This window comes from Hyaena hyaena, unplaced genomic scaffold, assembly GCF_003009895.1.
Source record: "Hyaena hyaena isolate Hyena2069 unplaced genomic scaffold, ASM300989v1 scaffold_261, whole genome shotgun sequence".
NCBI classification, from domain to species: Eukaryota; Metazoa; Chordata; class Mammalia; order Carnivora; family Hyaenidae; genus Hyaena; species Hyaena hyaena.
In genome coordinates, this window is record NW_024080893.1 from 1,485,822 (window position 1) to 1,508,976 (window position 23,155).

The 23,155-nt window shown below is 36.1% G+C and overlaps 1 protein-coding gene across 1 annotated transcript in view; it reads left to right on the top strand.

Moving 5' to 3' along the window:
* Positions 1–23,155, top strand: part of LOC120240752 (ankyrin repeat and sterile alpha motif domain-containing protein 1B-like) — a 928,108-nt gene that overhangs the window by 142,676 nt on the left and 762,277 nt on the right. Inside the window, exons 2-3 of the mRNA XM_039245581.1 lie at positions 10,811–10,891; positions 22,426–22,582. Of these exons, the coding sequence (XP_039101512.1) occupies positions 10,811–10,891; positions 22,426–22,582 (238 nt within the window). The remainder of the gene's footprint in view (positions 1–10,810; positions 10,892–22,425; positions 22,583–23,155) is intronic.

The following is a 23,155-nucleotide window of genomic DNA, read 5'->3' on the forward strand; positions in this document are numbered from 1 at the left end:
AGAGCCCGACGCGGGGCTCGAACCCACGAACCGCGAGATCATGACCTAAGCGAAAGTCGGACGCTTAACCGACTAAGCCACCAGGCGCCCCCTTATCATGGCCATTCTGATAGATATGACTGGTATTCATGACTTCAATTTGCATTTCTCTAAAGACAAATGATGTTGAGCACCTTTTCATGTTTTTATTTGCCATCTGTGTATCTTTATAGTATCTGCTTCAACTTTTGATTTTTTTTAAGTTGTTTATTTTCTTATTCATATATTTTAGGGTTTCTTATCTGGATCAAAGACTATGTCGGAAAATGTGATTTGCAAATGTTTTCTCTCAGTTCATTTCCTTTTTATTCTCTTTGACAGCTTCTTTGAAGAGCAGAAACTCTTAACTGATGAACTTTTAATTTGTGAAATTTTCTTGTGTAGGTCATTTTGGTGTCATATCAAGAAATATTTGCTTCACCTAAAGTGACAAAAATTTTGTAATATATTATCTTGTAGAAGTTCTATAGTTTTAGGTTTTGCTTTTAGATCTAGGATTAATTTTTAAGTTAATTTTTGTACATGATGCAGTAATTATTTATTTTGGCCTAAGGATATCCACTTGTTTCAGCCCAATTTTTTGATACAACTACTCCTTCTTTAATGAATTGCCTTAGTGCCTTTGTCTAAAGTCAGTTGCATATATGTATAGGTGAATATGTAGTCTGTTATTCCTCCATTCTGTCCCACTGATTGATCTTCACTTTAAGACCATACTATCTCTCGTTTACTATATAGTTTTATCATAGCTTGTAATTATGTAGTATAAGTCTCCAACTTTGTTCTTTTTCAAAGTTACTTTGGCTAGTTGAGGTTCTTTGTCTTTCCACATGAATTTTAAAATCAGCTAGTCAAGCTTAACAAGCTTGCTAGGATTTTTATTGAATTGCCTTGAATCTAAAGGTCAATTTGTAGAAAATTAACATCATAATAATATGAGTCTTCTGATTTATGAACTTGATATTATCTCATTTGTTTATGTCCTCTGATTTCTCACAGTATAAAAGTTTACACATTTTTTTTTATGTTGTACATTTTATTTTTTTTTATTATTATTTTTTTTTTACAAATAGTTTATTGTCAAATTAGTTTCTACATAACACTCAGTGCTCATCCCCAAAGTGCCCTCCTTCATGCCCATCCCCCCCTCCCCCCCACATCCATCAGTCCTCAGTTTTTGTCAGCATTCAAGAGTCTCTCATGGTTTGCCTCTCTCCCTTTCCCCCACCATTTCCGCCCTTCTTCTCCCCCTTGTTCCTCCGTCAAGTTCCTCCTAATCCTCCTATACGTGCAAACATATGGTATTTGTCCTTCTCTGCCTGACTTATTTCGCTCAGCATAACCCCCTCAAGGTCCATCCATGTTGCTACACATGGCCAGATTTCATTGTTTCTCATTGCCATGGAGTATTCCATGGTATAGATAAACCACATCTTCTTGATCCATTCATCTGTTGATGGACACTTAGGCTCTTTCCATGTTTTAGCTATTGTGGAGAGTGCTGCTATGAACATTGGGGAACATGTGCTCCTATGCCTCAGCATTTCTGTATCCCTTGGGTAAATTCCTAGCAGTGCTATTGCTGGGTCATAAGGGAGTTCTATTCTTAGTTTCCTGAGGAACCTCCACACTGTTTTCCAGAGGGGCTGTACCAGTTTACATTCCCACCAACAGTGCAGGAGGGTGCCCGTTTCTCCACATCCTCACCAGCATCTAGAGTTCTCTGATTTGCTCATTGTAGCCACTCTGACTGGCGTGAGGTGGTATCTCAGTGTGGTTTTGATTTGTATTTCCCTGATGAGGAGGGATGCTGAGCATCGTTTCATGTGTCTGTTGGCCATCTGGATGTCCTCTTTGGAGAAGTGTCTGTTCATATCTTCTGCCCATTTCTTCACTGGGTTGTTTGTTTTTCGGGTGTGGAGTTTGGTGAGTTCCTTATAGATTCTGGATATTAACGCTTTATTTGATATGTCATTTGCAACTATCTTTTCCCATTCCGTTGGTTGCCTATTAGTTTTGTGGGTTGTTTCCTTTGCCGTGCAAAGAGTTCATTTTTTTATGACTGAGTAATATTCCATTATATATATATATACCACATCTTCTTTATCCATTCATCAATTGATAGACATTGTGCTCCTTCCATAGGTTTAGTAGCTTTTGAAAATGCTGCTATAAACATTGGGGTGCATGTATCCCTTTGAATCTGTATTTTTGTATCCTTTCGATCAATACATTTTGGTACAGTTGCTGGATCTTAGGGTAGTTGTATTTTCAACTTTTTGAGGAACTTCCATACTGTTTTTCGCAATGGTTGCACCACTTTGCATTCCCAACAACAGTGCATGAGGATTTCTGTATTTCAGCATCCTCACTAACACTTGTTTCTTCGGTTGTTGATTTTAGATATTCTGACAAGCGTGGGGTGTTATCTGTTTGTGATTTTTTAAAGTTTTGTTAACGTTTATTTTTTGAGAGTGAGAGGATTCGTGAGGGGTAGAAAGAGGGAGACAGAGGATCCAAAGCAGCCTCTGTGCACTGAACACAGAGCCCCATGCAGGGCTTGAACTCACAAACTGTGAGATCTGAGCTGGAATCAAGAGTCAGCTGCTTAACCAACTTAGCCACCCAGGAGTCCCTCATTATGGATTTTAATTGTATTTCCCTGATGATAAGTGATGTTGAGTATCTTTTCATGTCTCTTTTGGCTATCTGTATGTCTTCTTTGGAGAAACGTCTGTTCATGTCCTTTTTCCTTTTTTTAGTTTTTCTTTAGAGAGACAGCATGAACAGTGGACAAGGGCAGAGAAAGAATGAGAATCCCAAGCAGTCCCCACACTCAGGATGGAGCCTGAAATGGGGCTTGATCCTACTACCCTGGGATCACGACCTGAGCTGAAATCCAGTAGATGCTTAATTGATTGAGCCACTCATGAGCTCATCTTAATTGGATTATTTTAAATTGCATTATTTGTGTTTTCTTGGTGTTGACTTGTATCAGTTTTAAATATTTGAGTAGTAAGTCTTTATCATTTGCAAATGTCTTCTCCCACTCAGTATATTGTCTTTTAGTTTTGTTGATTGTTTTCTTTACTGTGCAGAAGCTTTTTTTTTTCTTGATGTAGTCCCAATAGTTTATATTTGCTTTTGTTCTCCTTGCTTAAGGAGACCTATTTAGAAAAATGTTGCTATGACCAATGTCAGAGAAATTACTTCCTGTCCTCTCTTGTAGGATTGTTATGGTTGCAGGTTTCATGTTTAGGTCCTTAATCTATTTTGAGTTTATTTTTGCATATGGTATAAGAAAGTGATCCAGTTTTATTTTTTTACATATAGGTATCTAGATTTCCCAGCACCATATTTTGAAGAGACTTTTTTTCCTCATAGCATATTTCTGCCTTCTTTATAGAACTTTAATTGGCCATGTTATTGTGGGTTTATTTCTGGGTTTTGTACTCTGTTCCGTTGATGTATATGTGATTTTGTGCCAGTACCATACTGTTTTGCTTGCTGTAGCTTTGTAATACAAGTTTGAGTCTGGAATTGTGCTTCTTCCAGTTTCCTTCTTCTTTTTCAAAGTTGCTTTGTCTACTCAGGGTCTTTTGTGGTTCCATGCAAATTTTAGGATTATTTGTTTTAGTTCTGTGAAAAATGAATGCTGTTGGGATTTTAATAGGGATTCCATTAAACGTGTAGATTGCTTTCAGTAGTATAGACATGTTAGTAATGTTTGTTCTTCCAGTCCATAAGCATGGAATATCTTTCCATTTCTTTGTGTTGTCTTCAATTTCTTTCATCAATGTATTGTTTTCAGAGTGGAGGTCATTCACCTTTTTGGTTAAGTTTATTCTTACATATTGTATTATTTTTGGTGCAGTCATTAATGGCTATTGTAAATAGCTCTTTCTGATGCTTCATAATTAGTATATAGAATTGCAACAGATTTCTGTGTATTATTTTGTATCCTGTGATTTCATGGAATTCATTTCAATTTTAGTAGTTATTTGGTGGAGTATTTCAGGTCTTCTATATATAGTATCATGTCATCTGCAAATAGTGAAAATTTTACTTCTTTATTAACTTGGATGCTTTTTATTTCTTTGTGTTGTCTGATTGCATTTGGTAAGACTCTTAGTAGTATGTTGAATAAAAGTGAGAGTGGATATCCTTGTCTTCTTCCTGACTTATGGGAAAAGCTTTCAGTTTTTCACCATTGAGTATAATGTTCATTGTGGGTTTTTTCATATATGGCCTTCATATGTTGAGGTATTTTCCCTCTAAACTTACTTTCTTGACGTTTTTATCATGAAGGGTATTGTATTAATAAATGCTTTTTCTAAAACCTTGAAAATGATCATATGGTTTTTATTCTTTCCCCTTTTTTAAAATGTTTATTTTTGAGAGAGACAGCTTGAGCAGGGAAGGGGCAGAAATGGAGACACAAAATCTGAAGTAGGCTCCAGGCTCTGAGCTGTCAGCACAGAGCCTGACATGGGGCTCAAACTCAAACCATGAGATCATGACCTGAGTTGAAGTCAGGTGCTTGACCGACTGAGCCACCCAGGCGCCCCATATCCTTTCCCTTCCTGATGCGATGTATCATGTTGATTGATTTGTGAATACTGAACCATTCTTACATCCTGGAAATAAATCCCACTTGATTGAGGTGAATAATTTTTTTAATGTGTTGTTGGATTTAGTTTGCCAGTTTTGACAATTTTTGCATCTATGTTCTTCAGGGATATTGATCTGTAGTTCTTTTTTTGTTGTTTTTGCGTCTTTTCTGGTTTTGGTATGAAAGCAATACTGGCCTCATAGAATGAATTTGGAAGGTTTCCTTCCTCTTGTATTTTTTGTAATAGTTTGAGAAGAATAGGTATTAACTCTCCTTTAAATGTTTGGGTGAAATCACCAAGACATATGGTGCTGGACTTTTTTTGGGAAGGAGGGAGTTTTTTGATTACTGATTCAATTTAATTGTTAGTCAACAATTTGTTAAAATTTTCTGTTTCTTCTTGCTTTAGTTTTGGTAGGTTATATGTTTCTAGGAATTTATCCATTGTTTTTTTGGTTTGTCCAAGTTGTTGGCATATAATTTTTCATAATATTCTCTGACAATCCTTTGTACTTCTGTGGTGTCTCTTATTTCTTTTCTTTCATTTGTGATTTTGTTTATTTGAGTCTTTATTTTTTTATGATTCTGGCTCCAGGCTTATCAGTTTTGTTGATCTTTTCAAAGAATCAGCTTTTGTTTCATTGGTCTGTTCTATTTTTTTTTTCTTTTTTAGTTTCTCTGTCATACATTTCTGTTCTACTCATTACTTCCTTCCTCCTGATTGTTTTATATATTGTTCTTTTTCTAGCTCCTTTAAGTGTAAGGTTAGGTTGTTTATTTGAGATTTTTCTTGCTTTTTGAGGTCAAACTGCATTGCTATAAACTTTCCTCTTAGCACCACTTTTCCTGCATCCTATAGATTTTGTACTATTGTGTTTTCATTTTTCTCTGTATAATTTTTGATTTCTTCTTTGATTTTTTGGTTGAACCATTCATTATTTAGTAGTATGTTATTCAATCTCCATGTATTTCTGTTCTTTCCAGATTTTTTCTTGTGGCTTATTTCTAGTTACATAGTATTGCTTTCAGAAAAGATGTATGGAATGACTTTGATCTTTGTGTATTTGTTGAGACTTGTTTTGTAGCTTAATAGGTGATCTAGTCTGGAGAATGTTCCATGTGCTCTTGAAAAGAATGTGAATTCTGCTGTTTTAGGATTGAGTTTTCTGTATATATTTTTAAATCCATCTGGTCCAGTGTTTCATTCAAAGGCATGATTTCCTTGTTAATTTTCTATTTGGATGATCTGTCCATTGACAAAAATGGAATGTTAAAGTCCCCTACTAATATTGTATTGCTATCAATTCCTTTATGTTTGTTATTGTTATTTTTAATGTTTATTTATTTTTGAGAGAGAGAGAGAAAGAGAGAGAGAGAGAGGTGTGCACGAGCGTGAGCGTGCAGTGGAAGGGCAGAGAGAGACACACAGAATCTGAAAGATGTTCCAGGCTCTGATCTATCAGCACATTGGGGCCTGAACTCACAAACTGTGAGGTCATGACCTGATGATCATGAAGTAGGATGCTTTCCCACTGAGCCACCAAGGCATCTCCTTTCATGTTTGTTATTAACTGTTTTATGTATTTGGTTGCTTTCATGTTGGGTGCAATTAAACAATTTTTATATCTTTTTGTTGAATGTTCCCTTTATGATTATATAGAGCTCTTCTTTGTTTCTTGTTAGTTTTTGTTTTAAAGTCTATTTTCTCTGATATAAATCTTGCTATCCCAGCATTGTTTTGATGTCCATTTGCATGATAAATATTTCTCCACCCCCTCACCTTCAATATGCTGGTATCTTTAGGTTTGAAGTGAATCTCTAGTAAGGTGCTAAATAGATTCATCTTTTTAAAAATCTGCTTTGTCACCCTATGTCTTTGATTGCAGCATTTAGTCCATTTACATTCAAAGTAATTTTCTTTTTTTTTTTTTTTAATATTTTTTATTTATTTCTAGGAGAGAGAGAGAGACAGCGTGAGCAGGGGAGGGTCAGAGAGAGAAGGAGTCACAGACTCTGAAACAGGCTCCAGGCTCTGAGCTGGCAGTCAGCACAGAGCCCGACGCGGGGCTCGAACCCACGAACCGCGAGATCATGACCTAAGCGAAAGTCGGATGCTCAACCGACTAAGCCACCCAGGCGCCCCATTCAAAGTAATTTTCAATAGATATTTGTTGCCATTTTGTTATTTGTTTTATAGTTGTTTTGGTAGTTTGATCCTTTCTGCTCTCTTTCATGGCTTACTGGCTTTCTTAGTGATATTCCTTTCTCTTTATTCTTTGCATGTGTATTACTGGTTTTTGATTTTTTGGTTACTATTAGGTTTGTATATAACACCTCCATATAGGAGTCTCTATGAAGTTGATGGCCGATTAAGGTTGAACCCATTTTTTCCTTATTCTTCTCCTCAGTACATTTTACATAAATGGTATTATATTTTACAACAGTTTATTTTGTGAATCCTTTGGCTGAATCATACGAATATACTTATTTTTAGTGCTTTTGTGTTTTTTACTTTTCATAGTCTCACTTACGGTCTTTCATTTCTACTCAGAGTCCCCTGTAATATTTCTTTAAAAAATTTTTTAAACTTTATTTCTTTTTGAGAGACAGAGAGAGACAGAGCATGAGTAAGAGATGGAGACACAGAATCTGAAGCAGGCTCTAGGCTTCATGTTGTCAGCGCAGAGCCTGACACAGGGCTTGAACTCACAAATTGCAAGATTATGACCTGAACCGAGTTGGATGCCTAACTGACTGAGCCACCCAGGCATGCCTTCCCCTTTAATATTTCTTGTAGGGCTGATTTAGTGGTCATCAGTTTCTTTAGTTTTTTGTTTTTTTGTGTTTGTCTGAGAAGCTCTTTATCTCTCCTTCTTTTTTTTTTTTTTAATTTTTATTTATTTCTAAGAGAGAGAGAGACAGCATGAGTAGGGGAGGGTCAGAGAGAGAGGGAGACACAGACTCTGAAATAGGCTCCAGGCTCTGAGCTGGCAGTCAGCACAGAGCCCGACGCGGGGCTCGAACCCACGAACTGCGAGATCATGACCTAAGCGAAAGTCGGACACTTAACCGACTAAGCCACCCAGGCGCCCCTCTTTATTTCTCCTTCTATTGTGAATGATAGTCTCCCTGGATAGAGCCTTCTTGGGTTTAGATTTTTCCCTTTTAGCACTTTGAATATATCATATTAATCCCTTTTTGTCTTCAAAGTTTCTACTGAAAAATCTGCTGGTAGCCTTATGGGGTTTCCCTTGTATGTAACTGTCTTCTTTTCTCCTGCTGCTTTTAAAATTCTCTGTTGATCACTACTTTTTGCCCTTTTAATTACTATGTGTCTTGGTGTAAACCTCCTGGGGTTGATTTTGTTGGGGAACTCTCTGCCTTTTTTCCCATATTACGGAAGTTTTCAGCTATTATTTCTTTAAATAAATCTTCTGGCCCCCCCTTTTTTCTTCTCCTTCTGGAATCCCTCTAATGAGAATATTATTATGATTATGGAGTCTGAATTTACTGTCTACTCTCATTTTGTATAGTTTTTTTCTCTCACCTGCTTAACTTGATTACTGTCCATTATTTTGTCTTCCAGGTTGCTAGTTCATTCCTCTACTTCTTCTAGCCTATTCTAATAAATGCATATATATTTTTTTATGTTAGAGAGAGTTATAGCACATGAGCAAGGGAGAGATCCAGAAAGAGAGAGAGAGAATCTTAAGAAGGCTCCATGATTAGCATCAGGCCCAATGTGAGGATTGATCCCACAATTCTGGGATCATGACTTAAGCCAAAATTAAGAGTCAGGCCCTTAATGGACTGAGCCTCCCAGGTGCCCAAGTATATTTTTCACTTCAGTTACTATTTTCTTCATCTCTGATTGTTTTTTTTTTTTTTAACTCTGTGTTAAGGGTCTCACTGATGTCCTTCAATCTTTTCTGTAGTCCAGTGAGTATCTTTATACTCATTACTTTGAATTTTCTTTCAGGAATAACATATATCGATTTTGCTTATGTCTCTTGCTGTAATTTTCTCTATTTCTTTCATTTGGGACATAATCCTCATTTTACCTGTCTTATTTTACCTGTCTGTGTCTGTTTCCTAGTGTTAGAAATGCCAGGCAGTCTCTTGCTCTTGAGAGTAGTGAGCAGGGTGTGTACTTTTAATGAGATGGCACCTGTCCTCCTCCACAGGGAACATGTAGCTGCTGCTGAGACCTGGGCTGGCAAGGGAACTCCACAGTTGAGGGTTGCAGTTTTAAAAAAGGTGTCATTAATGAGAAACAATGAAATCTGGCCATGTGTAGCAACATGGATGGACCTTGAGGGTGTTATGCTGAGAGAAATAAGTCAGGCAGAGAAGGACAAATATCATATGTTTGCACATATAGGAGGATTAGGAGGAACTTGACGGAGGAACAAGGGGGAGAAGAAGGGGGGAAATGGTGGGGGAAATGGAGAGAGGCAAACCATGAAAGACTCTTGAATGCTGACATAAACTGAGGACTGATGGATGGGGGGGGGAGGGGGATGGGCATGGAGGAGGACACTTGTGGGGATGAGCACTGAGTGTTATGTGGAAACTAATTTGACAATAAACTATTTGTAAAAAAAAAAAAAAAAGGAATCACTTAAAAAAAAAAAAAGGTGCCATTGTCTTCCATGAGAGGTTGGGAGAGGCAGTGTTGACAAGATTTGCACTGGTCTTCTGGGAGAGGGGACCTGCAGCACCTGAACTAAGGCAGGTATGACTTTAAAAGGGAGCAGGGTGCATCGTAAGCACTAAGTAGTGAATGTCTGCACCCTGCTGTTTCTGCCACTGCACATGGCTGTGTGCATTCTGGGGATTGGGGGAGTGAAATGGCACCTGCCAGCTCTCTTGTTCCTGGAGAAGTCCCTCAGGAACTCTGAAATTAATAACTGACTCTCCCTCCTGTGCACTCCAGATGGTTCTCAAACTGCTGCTTCTAAGCTGTATCTTTGAGAACTATTTGTTCCGTGTTTCTTTAAGGGCAGGGACTCATTTTCCTTTTACCCTTTGTGCTTACTCTCAAGGAGCCCTGCCACTGATTATTAAGATCCAGGCTTTAAGTCCTGCTGGTTGTAGAAACTCATGAAATTCGAGCATTCTGATTTTCATAGCTAAATGCTGTGGGGATTTGTCTTCCTTGAGCAGGCTCTCCACTGTTGATAGTCTGTTTCTTACCTCTCTACATGCCTGTGTTTGTAGCTCCCTCCCTCTGGTGGCTAGACCCTACCCTCTTCCGTGTGACCTCTCCTTGATATTTAGGTGTGGAGTTTGTTCTGCCAGTCTTTGGATCATTTTCTACGTGATTTGTGCTGATTTGAGTGTTATCTATCTGTATCTGTTGGAGGTGGTGAATTTAGGGTCCTCTTCTACCGCCTTCCCTGGGGCTCTCTAGACCTTAGTTTTGGTGGCTTTAATATTGTCATGAATGCCAAATAAAGTAATTTTTTGATCTACTTTTGAAAAAGTGGCTTTCAATTCCTTATGTTTTCAAAAGCTAAAAATAGTTTCTGTAGTAATAGTGTCAGGATAAAATGGGCTGTTTTACATAGTTACATTGTCTCTAAAATATGTTGTTCTGTAAAATGATAACTTTAGAACTGTTAGAATCTTCTGGTTTACAGCAGTCAAAATCTTCAATTATATTTTCAAGTATGAAATACTTAGTTTCTTGGGAGCATTTGAATAGCAAGATGAGTTTATATTCTTCCCATAATACAGAAATACCTTTTAACTTATATAAATCTCTGCCATCTCAGAAGGATTGTGTTAAAAGGGAGGAGGCAGGTGTCATTGAATCTTTATTCTTTGGTATAGACTACATTAGCTGAGTGTTAATTGCTTCCGATATGTAAGTAATGAAATAAAGTAATGAGGAATTTTTGTATTCAGATTTTAATACATGGCAGTAGGCCTACATTCACTAATAATTTCTGAATGTGGTTATATTCCCTAATAATTTTCCTACATCAAATAAATTATTGTTCTAAGGAGGATGCATGAAAGATGGCATTCATTTTCTACATGACTAAGATTTTCATATGCAACATGCTGCTGACTGTGGGACTATCAGGCTTCTCTTTGTTTTTCAAAGCACGACTCTGCTTAACTGTTAACTCTACACTTGTGCTTTATTTGCAGCATCTGGCGAGGCCCCAATGTGAACTGCACAGACAGTTCGGGTTACACTGCTTTACACCATGCAGCCTTAAATGGACATAAGTAAGTGCTCCTTATTTGGACTAGAATCCTTGTGTATTTAGTTACCTGTGATGAACTTTATTATGTTGATGAGACCTGTGTCATGTTGCTATGAGTCCCCAGGGCTTAGGTGAATTTGAAGAGCACCAGGGGCAACACTGACAAGTTAAACTTGGTAAGAATGTTGCTGTGGTTGATTATGTGCAGAGTGTAAACTGAGAGAATTGTTCTAAAATAGTCAAATACCCCATAAAGAGAATGAAAGAAGTGATAGGACATGTTAGTTATACATAACTTTTGGGAAGGAATGGGATAAAACCAGTTAGTAATGCCATCCTACCTTTTTTTGGCTGTCTTTATCAAATGTGGGGAGTATTCCCCAAGAGTAAAATCTTGATAGATTCATACTATGAATATGAGTCTCAGGCATTTATATGAACCACTTCAAAATCTTTCACATTGACTTAAAATGCTTTTTCTTTGTCATTCAAGATAGTCTTTGAGGTTTTAAATTTCTTTCTGTGGAACTATGTTTCAGTAATGTGGTAGCCTACAGTATGGACAGTGAAATAACGTGTAACCATAACCATCACTTCATTTCTAGTATTTTACATACTTTACCTTAAGGTTTAGTGACAGAGTCACAGTATGAGGAGTCCTTTGAATGATTCAGATGTCCTGTCCTCCCCCGTCTTAGAACAAAAGGGATTCTTTTTATGTTAGTCTTTCCTGTCTGTTTTTCCTTTGTTCTAATGATCCAAATTAGTCTTCCCAGATCTGGATCATTTCATTTCACTTCAGTTTTTTAAATATGGTAATATTGCCTTAAAAATGATAGATACCAAAAAAAAAAAAAGTTAAAAATTCTAGTTACCTTTTGCTTTCCTACCTAACCTTTCTTTTATTCTATGAATTGACACACAGGATCAAGTCACACTTGATCACATTTTATGGCCTTAAAGTTTTTACACAAGAAACTTATCATTTTGTCATCGATCATTGTGATATTTTTATCTTCAAACTTATTGCATAAATCTAGCATTATCATTCCGTTTGGATATGGAGGTATATCTATACCTATCCGTATATAACTGTATATATAATCATAAACTTAATGTTTCATTACTTGGAATCTTAGTATTAGAATTCCCAAAATACATTTCTTTTTATCCAGTTCTGAGTCTATATTATATCGTCTTATACCATCTAACTTAGCACCTTTTATTTGCTGGGTCTTTTTCAAACTATATTGTTGTCCTATTGAGTGGAAAATGGGTCCAGATCACCACCATTTGAATGTTTTAAAGGAATTACTATTTATTCTTCTTTGTACCTGAGTCATCAGGAATAAAAGCAAATGAAATCAGCCCAAAGACAGACAAGACATAATGCTGATGTCTTCTTTGGTCATCTTAATTGTGTATTCAGAGGAAATTCCAGTGGGAAAATAACTGGGAAGACAGACTATCAAATCTAATGGACAGAAGATCTTAGGCCTGAGCAATGGAGCTATACTACTTTTCTTGTTATATCATAGCTTGTCATTATAAGTACTTCTCAAAATAATATTCCAAAATGGATTAACATTCATATTCCTCCATGATTTTCACTGTTTAGTAAATGTTATTATTTATACATTATGGCCTATGAAGTTCTAACTTCTAACCATTGAGATATGTTTTCCCTATGCCCACTGCATAATTATTTGTTTCTATTAGCAATTTATAAAGTAAAGATAATTTAAATGAATTGAATATCAATCATTAAGATCATGCTCATAAAGAGATCAGTGATTTGACTAGATATCTTTTAATATATCTTCAATTGTAGATATCCTCTGAGAATTATATATGTCTCAGCTTTGCTTTTATTTTAAGATCCCATCTTTCTAACATTTTCTAGAAAGATTTTACTCAGTGTCCTTGTACAGGCATTGGAAAAAAGCAGGAAAAATTCTGATTCCATCTTCCAATCTCTGCTGGTTCTGTGACCTTTAGCCATTTAATTAATTCATCTAGTGCTCAATTCAGTGTGCTAACTATATAGGCTGGATATTTTCCATTGTTCCTTTCAGTGATTACATTTTAGGATACACTGTTTTGGTATTTGTGGCTCAGTTATGTACTATGATACAACAATTCTGAAATTTAGGTTTTCATCTAGAGTGTAAGATTTGTTGACTTTAAATTACTCATGAATTTTTATAGTTAGAAATGGTTTATTCAGCCCAACCCTCCTCCCCTCATGGAGAAACAAGGCCATTCTGGTTAAAGGACATAGTGGTCACTTAGATATTAAGGTGAGAGTGTGTCTTGGGTTTAAGTGTTTTAGTTCTAAGTTCATGCTTTTACCAATAATCTACATTATCTTCCCTTTGTGACTCTATGCACATCAATTTCCTAAATTCTTGGTTGCTTTTCTCTGTTCTATTATCTATTTCTAGGCTGTCTCTCATCAACTTGTGTGTTTACATAGAATGCTAATTTTAATATTGGTTTAAGAAAAGATATTTGAAGGAGAAAAACGTGTCATAGAATATATCTCAGAGCCAGATATATTTTTGGCTTTGCTATTCTTTGCCTTTGTTATTCTCACTTAGCAAGGTAACGAACAATTGATTGTTTTGTATTCTTCCTAAGCAGGCCTTTGCAGTTAGCACAGAAACACATCATTTCATGTTTGTTGCTATTGTTGTTATAGCCATCGTCTGTAGATTGTTTCTGAAAACATTATGATTTCTAGGCTAAGGTTCATGGAATCATAGAGCTAGAAGTAATATTACAGGGTTCTGTAGTTTATTCTTTTGCTCTGAACACAGGGTTTTCCCCTACCTTCAACATATGGTCTAAGCCTTCATACTGCGAATTATGCCCATATTATATCCAGGGGCTCTTGTTGATCAACTCTAGTTAATCCTCAAGTGGAATAGTACTTGTACCTGAAATACATTATTTCATAATGAGCAATTCATCTCACTTAGTCAAATCAGGACACAATAGAAAATGTACTTCTGTTAGTGATTTCCTGGGTCATTTGTAATTGCGGAGTAGAACATTATTACCTTCAAATGATAGAAAAAAACAACCACCATAGTCCATAGAACAAAATCCACTAGCAATGATTATAAATTATTTCAATAGGTAGGCAAGAGACCTATTTCTGTTTTTCTTTTTTAAAATATGGAGGATTCATTTTCTCTCTCATGCATTTTTGCTACGAATTTGGTTCTCTTAATTCTCTTCTGAGTAGACATTAGCCAGGCAGCTGGCCTGCTTTTCTGCCTGGATACTTGCCTCTCTCCCTCCTTTCCTCACTTCTTTCCTCCCTGCCTCCTTCCCTTTTTCCTTCCTTCCTTCTATCCCTTCTTCCTTCCCTTTCTTTCTCCTTTCCTTTTCTTTCTTCTTTCCTCCCCTCTTCTTTCTCACCTTTTCTTTTTAAATAATAATCTTATTGTTCACTCTAAATATTAAACATGTGTAGTCACATTTCACTTCTCCTCCTCTTAGCAAATTATTCCCTCCCTCCCTCCTTCCCTCCCTCCCTCCCTCCCTCCCTCCATCTTTCTTTCTTTCTTTCTTTCTTTCTTTCTTTCTTTCTTTCTTTCTTTCTTTCTTTTTTCTTTCTTTCTTTCTTTCTTTCTTTCTTTCTTTCTTTCTTTCTTTCTTTCTTCATCTCATTAAACTATATTGGGCACATTGTGATTCTTGGATGCTGTTTAGAAAATTGTCAGCACTAAATTGTTATCATTTATGTCTTTGAAATATATGTGTTCTTTGATATGTGTGGGGTTTAAGTATTTTCTGTTCTTGCCTCTCATGCTTCAAATATTTAATATTTGGATTCTAGACTCCATTATCTGAAATCCAAACTGTATCTCAAATAGTTTCTAGAATCCAGGTAGTAAGGTATGTGTACTTTTGATTTAGTCTTTCTTACGTTTTCTAATGAAAGGAGAGAACTTCCTCTAAAAATTTATACAGTCTGGTCCATGAAGTTTCTCTTTGGATAACCTAGAAATAACATTGATATGATTGCTCTTTCTTGGATAAGGATATTAACTAGCTAAACTTTGCTCTTATTTCTTTCTGGAAATCTATGAACATAAACTCAGTATAAAAAGAAGCTCCAGTTAGAAAATGGAGTGTATGTCCTAAAGTCTTTTGACCATGTTGAATTTGCAACTCTATTTCTGTTAAGAAGTAAAATCTTCAAGAAAGTTTGAAATCAAAAAGACCTTAATTAATTTGAGAATTTCATTACTTTGTTAATACTGTATCCATATAAAGATGACTTGCATTTACTTCAGAGTTCTTTAGACTACTAACAAGTAAGTGAAGATGGAACAAAATAAATGTCTTTGGTTATTTTTCAATTATAGGGCAATTTGCTTTTGAGGTAAAGAAATTTGAATGTTGAAACTTCCCAGTGAACTTAATTTTGCTCAGAACATATCCTGAAACTTCTTAAAAAGACATTTCATATGAATTAGAAGTATATTTATATCTATCAGAAAATGAAACAAATTAAATATATTAGCAAAAATCAATACTTTAGAATTCCTACTTTTACCTCAACTTAAATATATATTAGCTTCAGGCTGCAAAATGTTGCAGTGATTAAATTACATTGTTATTGAACTTAATTTACTCCTGGGAAATGGAGTTATTTTTTCTGTGATCTCATCAACCACATTAACTTAGGATTTTAGAGCAATTCTTATTTATCAAATGCTACATATAAGAAAGAATGGCACTTTCTGATTAAGATATAGAGGTTACTTCTCTGCTATTTTATAAACATTGTTCAACAGTATTACTTAATATTTCATGCCTAGTAACCAAACACAGTCAACATGTTCATTTGTTGATACCACTGGGAGGTATAACGTACAATTTAAATAAAAATGAAAATTAATAATTCTGATTTGGTGGGATCCTAGTGTTACATAAATACCCTTCTAACTTAAATACTATACATAGTACTCCAAATTTAGTTTATTCTTAATGATTCTGGATGGAAAGGGTCTGTTTAATACATATTACTTGTGATCTACATGGATACATCATAAGAAAGATTAATAGCAATTTGTTGATTAATATTTTACTTATCATTCCGTAAGACTGACAGGTACATTTTTGTTCAGAAATATAACTTTAGGGTGCATCACTTGTTCGTTCGGTAGGTAGAGCATGGGACTCTTGATCTTGGGTTGTATGTTCCAGTCCTGTGTTGGGTGTAGAGATTATTTAAAAATGAAATCTTAAAAAAAGATAAGAAATATAACTTTATATTTCACAGATATGTTTTCACATTAGAAACCTGAGCCATGCCAGTTCATTAGCTGATATCTCTGTATAAAATGAAAGATAAAACTTAAATAAAAATTTAAACACACATTTAAATTTACAAATAAATAAATTGTATAAAATGAATAAATTAAAAAAAACCTTAAATATATTAGTATTTAGTTAGTATCTTAGTGTTTTTACCGAAGGCAATTTCATAGGCATACAGATTAGTTTTTTCAGGTTTAGATATTAGGTAGTGGTAATACCACATAATACAAATGTCAGTAAGTTAGATTTTTTACTATCTCATCAGTCTTCTTGATAAATAAAGAATGAATGTGTATCACATACATTAGTAGAAAATGTCAACAAGAATTGAGCCAGCGACTGTTGTTTAACATAGTGCTGGAAGTCCTAGCATCAGCCATCAGACACCAAAAGGAAATCAAAGGCATCAGAATTGGCAAAGAGGAAGTCAAACTTTCACTCTTCGCAGATGACATGATACTCTAGATAGAAAACCCGACAGACTCCACCAGAAGCCTACTAGAACTGATCCAAGAATTCAGCCAAGTTGCAGGGTACAAAATCAACGTACAGAAATCGGTTGCATTTTTATACACCAATAATGAAGCAACAGAAAGAGAAATCAAGAAACTGATCCCATTCACAATTGCACAAAAAACCATAAAATACCTCGGAATAAACCTAACCAAGGATACAAGAGATCTGTATGATGAAAACTATAGAAAACTTATGAAGGAAATTGAAGAAGACACAAAGAAATGGAAAAACATTCCATGCTCATGGATAGGAAGAATAAATATAGTTAAGATGTCATTACTACCTAAAGCACTCTACACATTCAATGCAATTCCAATCAAAATTGCACCAGCATACTTCTCAAAACTAGAACAAACTATCCAAAAATTTGTATGGAACCACAAAAGACCCCGAATAGCCAAAGTAATACTGAAAAATAAAACCAAAACGGGAGGTATCACCATCCCAGACTTCAGCCTCTACTACAAAGCTGTCATCCTCAAGACAGTATGGTATTGGCACAAAAACAGACACATAGACCAATGGAACAGAATTGAGAACTCAGAAGTGGACCCAAAAGTATACAGCCAACTGATCTTTGACAAAGCAGGAAAGAATATCCAATGGAAAAAAGACAGCCTTTTTAACAGATGGTGTTGGGAGAACTGGACAGCAACATGCAGAAGAATGAAACTAGATCATTTTCTCACACCATGCACAAAAATCAACTCAAAATGGATAAAGGACCTGAACGTGAGACAGGAAACTATCAACACCCTAGAGGAGAAAGCAGGAAACAACCTCCTTGACCTCCACCGCAGCAACTTCTTACTTGACACATCCCCAAAAGCAAGGGAATCAAGAGCAAAAATAAACTGTTGGGACCTCATCAAGATTAAAAGCTTCTGCACAGCCAAGGAAACAACCCAGAAAATTAATAGGCAACCAACGGAATGGGAAAAGATAGTTGCAAATGACATATCAGATAAAGGGTTAATATCCAGAATCTATAAGGAACTCACCAAACTACACGCCCGAAAAACAAACAACCCAGTGAAGAAATGGGCAGAAGACATGAACAGACACTTCTCCAAAGAGGACATCCAGATGGCCAACAGACACATGAAACGATGCTCAGCATCCCTCCTCATCAGGGAAATACAAATCAAAACCACACTGAGATACCACCTCACGCCAGTCAGAGTGGCTAAAATGAGCAAATCAGAGAACTCTAGATGCTGGCGAGGATGTGGAGAAACGGGCACCCTCCTACACTGTTGGTGGGAATGTAAACTGGTACAGCCCCTCTGGAAAACAGTGTGGAGGTTCCTCAGGAAACTAACAATAGAACTCCCTTATGACCCAGCAATAGCACTGCTAGGAATTTACCCAAGGGATACAGAAATGCTGAGGCATAGGAGCACATGTACCCCAATGTTCATAGCAGCACTCTCCACAATAGCTAAAACATGGAAAGAGCCTAAGTGTCCATCAACAGATGAATGGATCAAGAAGATGTGGTTTATCTATACCATGGAATACTACATGGCAATGAGAAACAATGAAATCTGGCCATGTGTAGCAACATGGATGGACCTTGAGGGTGTTATGCTGAGCGAAATAAGTCAGGCAGAGAAGGACAAATATCATATGTTTGCACGTATAGGAGGATTAGGAGGAACTTGACGGAGGAACAAGGGGGAGAAGAAGGGCGGAAATGGTGGGGGAAAGGGAGAGAGGCAAACCATGAGAGACTCTTGAATGCTGACAAAAACTGAGGACTGATGGATGTGGGGGGGAGGGGGGGATGGGCATGGAGGAGGGCACTTTGGGGATGAGCACTGAGTGTTATGTAGAAACTAATTTGACAATAAACTATTTGTAAAAAAAAAATAAAATAAAATAAAATAAAAAAAAAAAAGAATTGAGCCAGCGAACAAATGAAACTGAATGGATTTTGTGGGAGTAAAAGAAACTAGGATTGATGAACCCCTTAAACTATCCTCTTTACCCTTTGAAAGGAAATGCTTTTAGAAGTTTTAGAATATGTTTTTATTTGGTTAGGCATTGAGGAATAAAGTTAAAACTCTTCACATAAGTATCTTTCTCTGATAAATAAATTTGGAGAAGCCTATTTTGTGATATAAATTCCACTTTTTAGATCCACATATTTAACTGTATCTTCTTTTGGTATTGTTTTACCTTTTATTTAAATGTTGAAATGTTTCACTAAAAATCATTGCTAGGATTGGTAAACATTGCCGTAGCTTGCCTTGAGAATAATATTTGATTACATACAATTTTACAACCATGATGTTTTTCATTTAAAACATTTTTTTAATGTTTTTATTTATTTCTGAGAGAGAGAGACAGTGTGAGCAGGGGAGGGTCAGAGAGAGAGGGAGACACAGAATCTGAAACAGTCTCCAGGCTTTGAGCTAGCTGACAGCAGAGCTCGATGCAGGGCTCGAACCCATGAACCCATGAGATCATGACCTGAGCCAAAGTCAGGTGCTTATCCAACTGAGCCACCCAGGCACCCCGACCTGGTTTTCATTTGATTCACACCACAACCCATTGAAATTGGAAGGAAGAGGTAGTTTCTAAATTCTATTTTAACAATAACTGAAAGACTGACAGAGGTTATTTGATTTGCTCAAGATAACCAAATTAGTAAATAGTAGAGTTTGTAACTTAAACCAGGTGGTCTGATTTGTAGCTCCTTTTGTTATTCAGAGGTATTTAATCCTTTTTACCACATTGTAGTTATTTATCTCAGAATGGAAAACCGGTATAGTAACTCTTGCATGGCAGAGAGGTGAGGAGAAATATATGAACTGGATAACCTTCAAATGTCGTTCTCATTTTCAGATTTCATTTTTACAAAGGTGATTTGCTGAAAGAATTTTTATTTTTAAAGGATTTTATTTTTACTCGGGGCAAGAACTAATAATTTTGTGTAGTGCTTTACTATTTATTGAGTAGCTTCTTTTCTGTGATTTCAATTAAAGCTCTTACCAATCTTGACCAGTAGGTATTATTATCATTATTATATCCCCTAGAGAAAAGAAAAAGAAAAGTGAGAAATAATTTCTCTAGGGTCACATCGTTAGGTAGTTTGTGTAGCTGGGACTCAAATCCAAATTTTCTTTTTTCTTTTTTTATTTTTTTATGGTTTTTTTTTTTTTTTTATTTCTAGGAGAGAGAGACATTGTGAGCAGGGGAGGGTCAGAGAGAGACGGAGTCACAGACTGAAACAGGCTCCAGGCTCTGAGCTGACAGTCAGCACAGGGCCCGACGCGGGGATCGAACCCACGAACCGCGAGATCATGACCTAAGCGAAAGTCGGACGCTTAACGGACTGAGCCACCCAGGCGCCCCTCAAATCCAAATTTTCTAAATTCAGATCTTATAATAATAGTTCTTAAGAACCAAAAGAATGTTAAAATAGATTTATTCTTATTTTCTCTAAAATCTTATCATTAGAAAATCTAGGACTACTTGGAACTTTCTAAATATTTCTACAACATATTTTTGGTTCTTTTCATCATGATTTCATACATTTATCTGTTAAGTGTAGTGTTTCATCTGTAGAGGATCAATAGTTTTCCTTTTACCATTCTAGGTTCTTGGCTGAGGAACTCCCTTTCCTCTCCCCATAATAAAAAGATAGATTAACAAGAGAAAAACAAGTTTAATAACATGTATACCTCTTGTATACATGAGACATACCCAGAAAAACTAAATTAACTCCCTGAAATGGCCCTTGCCACCACTTTAAATACCGTTTCCTGCTACAGATGAAGTGATGTTTGTGGCAGGGAACTAGTTATGGGAGGTTATGAGGAAAAGCACAGTAAATAAGTTATGGGGCTGTTACACAAATTGAAGCAGCTGCCTGAGACCTTGATAAGAGTTCCAGAGATATAGAATAGTCTTCTTTCATTTTCTGGTACAAGAAGAGAGACACTTCCTTACAAATGGAGATTTCTCTTATAAATTTAAATGTCTATTACAAAAGGGTAACTTTTAGTCCATTTTCAGAGCTTTTCCAACATCTACTCTTTCTTTTTTTTTTTTTTTAAATTTTTTTTTTAATGTTTTATTTATTTCTAGGAGAGAGAGAGAGACAGCGTGAGCAGGGGAGGGTCAGAGAGAGAGGGAGTCACGGACTGAAGCAGGCTCCAGGCTCTGAGCTGGCAGTCAGCACAGAGCCAGATGCGGGGCTCGAACCCACGAACCGCGAGATCATGACCCAAGCGAAAGTCTGACGCTTAACCGACTAAGCCACCCAGGCGCCCCAACATCTACTCTTTCTTAAAAGTAATCAACCTAAAATAATCCTAATGCTAAAGAGACATATTTTGGGGTGGTATATTCTTCCCCTTCCCCTTCACAAGGTTAGATCACATTCTGGACATTGTATTTAACTATCACTGTAATGTTGTGCTGTATCATGTCTATTTTGTATGTTTGTGGAGGGTAGCTATTATAGTTCTAACTTCAGATTTCCCAATTTTTCTCATTTGTTACTTATATTTAAAGTGGCTTCATGAAATACTTAAATTTAGCTCTTTGTATTGCATTTGTTCTTACTACCAGTGATTTGTTCTATAAGAGAAACAACTTTATATATGTATATATGCATGTATTTGTATACCAGTATAGGATTTCATTTAGTGAATTTAAATAGAATTTGCTTCATAAATGCTTTCAGGTAAAAATGCAGTTTTTATTTAGAATTACTGTTTTTGATTGTTTGATACAAAATTCAATATAATGTTTACCAAAAATTGTTAATTCTTCCTGAAGTCAGATAATAGAGTTCAGAATTTTTACTTTAAAAACTTGGTGTGGATTGAGTACAAAATACTATAGGTAGGATATATTGAATATCAACTGATGTTGAATCAGTGGTGGAACTTGTCTCATGAATGAATTTCTTCTTGAAACCATTTTTTAAAAATGTTTGTTTATTTTGTGAGAGAATATACACACATGTGTGTGTGGGAGGGGCAGAGAGAGAGAGATGGAGAGTCCCCAGCAGGCTCTGTGCTGTCAATACAGAGCCTAATGCAGGGCTCTATCCCATGAACTGTGAGATCATGACCTGAAATAGTTTCTTAAGCTTGGAAGGAGAGATGAAGAAGTGCAGAAGTATGAATAACACATATTCAGAATATGTTGTGTGCCATGTCTGAAAAATTAAAAATTTCCTCCTTTCCTGCTGTGCTGTCTGCTTTCTTTTTTATATGCATCTTCAATGCATTATTCCCACTCTGTAGAATGATGTATAAATTCTCCAAATGTCTCTTGGTAGTATGATTTTTTTTCTTTTTGTAAATAAGGAGTTTGCTTATCCTCAGCTTTTCCTTCACAGTAACTCTCAGGTATGGGTTGTTTGGGAAAAACTCTTTTAAAAAAAACAGGAGATATCTTAAGATAATGTTTTACTTATTCAGTTATGAAATTAGATAAATTTTGCCCAAATGAATTCTATTAAGTACTTCCATTGGTTAGTCAATGCTCTGTTTGTGTATGTATGGTGGTGGTGGTTTTCCAGGTAAGTAAGATAGCCAAATGTTGAATAGGCTAACTCTTAAACCCAATTTTATGTCTCTTGCTCTCAATTGCCAACCAGCAACTGGTATACTTTCATCATTATCTGTTTAAAGAAATCTGTGTAGTTAGCATTTTTTTTTTCTGCTTTTTTCCCCCTTCTAGGGACATAGTTCTCAAACTACTTCAGTATGAGGCATCAACAAATGTAGCAGACAACAAAGGTTATTTTCCCATTCACCTGGCTGCCTGGAAAGGAGATGTAGAAATTGTGAAGATTCTTATTCATCATGGACCGTCACATTCTAGAGTCAATGAACAGGTGCACTTGTTAAATGTTTGCTCATGTTATAGTTTTTCTAGAGTTTCTCAAAGTAAGGTAACGATGAAGAATTGATAATTTTTGTTTTTATTCTGCCAAAGATCTTTTCACTGCTAAATTTCCTAAAGGAGAAATTGTAAAATTCTTTTGCACTTGTATTAGTTACATAGGCACTAAGTTGGGCATTTATAAAGATATTTGTTAACAAGAGAATCCCACATAAAGGAAATACTTGTCACATTTTTGATTGCCTTATCTAAGCATCCATTTTATAGTTTTTGAATAAGATAGAACAGAATTCACATTAGTAATATGAATAGAGCTTTTCTTCCTTCCTTCCTTCCTTCCTTCCTTCCTTCCTTCCTTCCTTCCTTCCTTCCTTTCTTTCTTTTTTTTTAAGGTTTTTTTTTTTTTTTTTTTTTAATTTATTTCTAGAGAGAGAGAGAGCATGAGCAGGGGAGGGTCAGAGAGAGAGGGAGTCACAGACTGAAACAGGCTCCAGGCTCTGAGCTGGCAGTCAGCACAGAGCCCGACGCGGGGCTCGAACCCATGAACCGCGAGATCATGACCTAA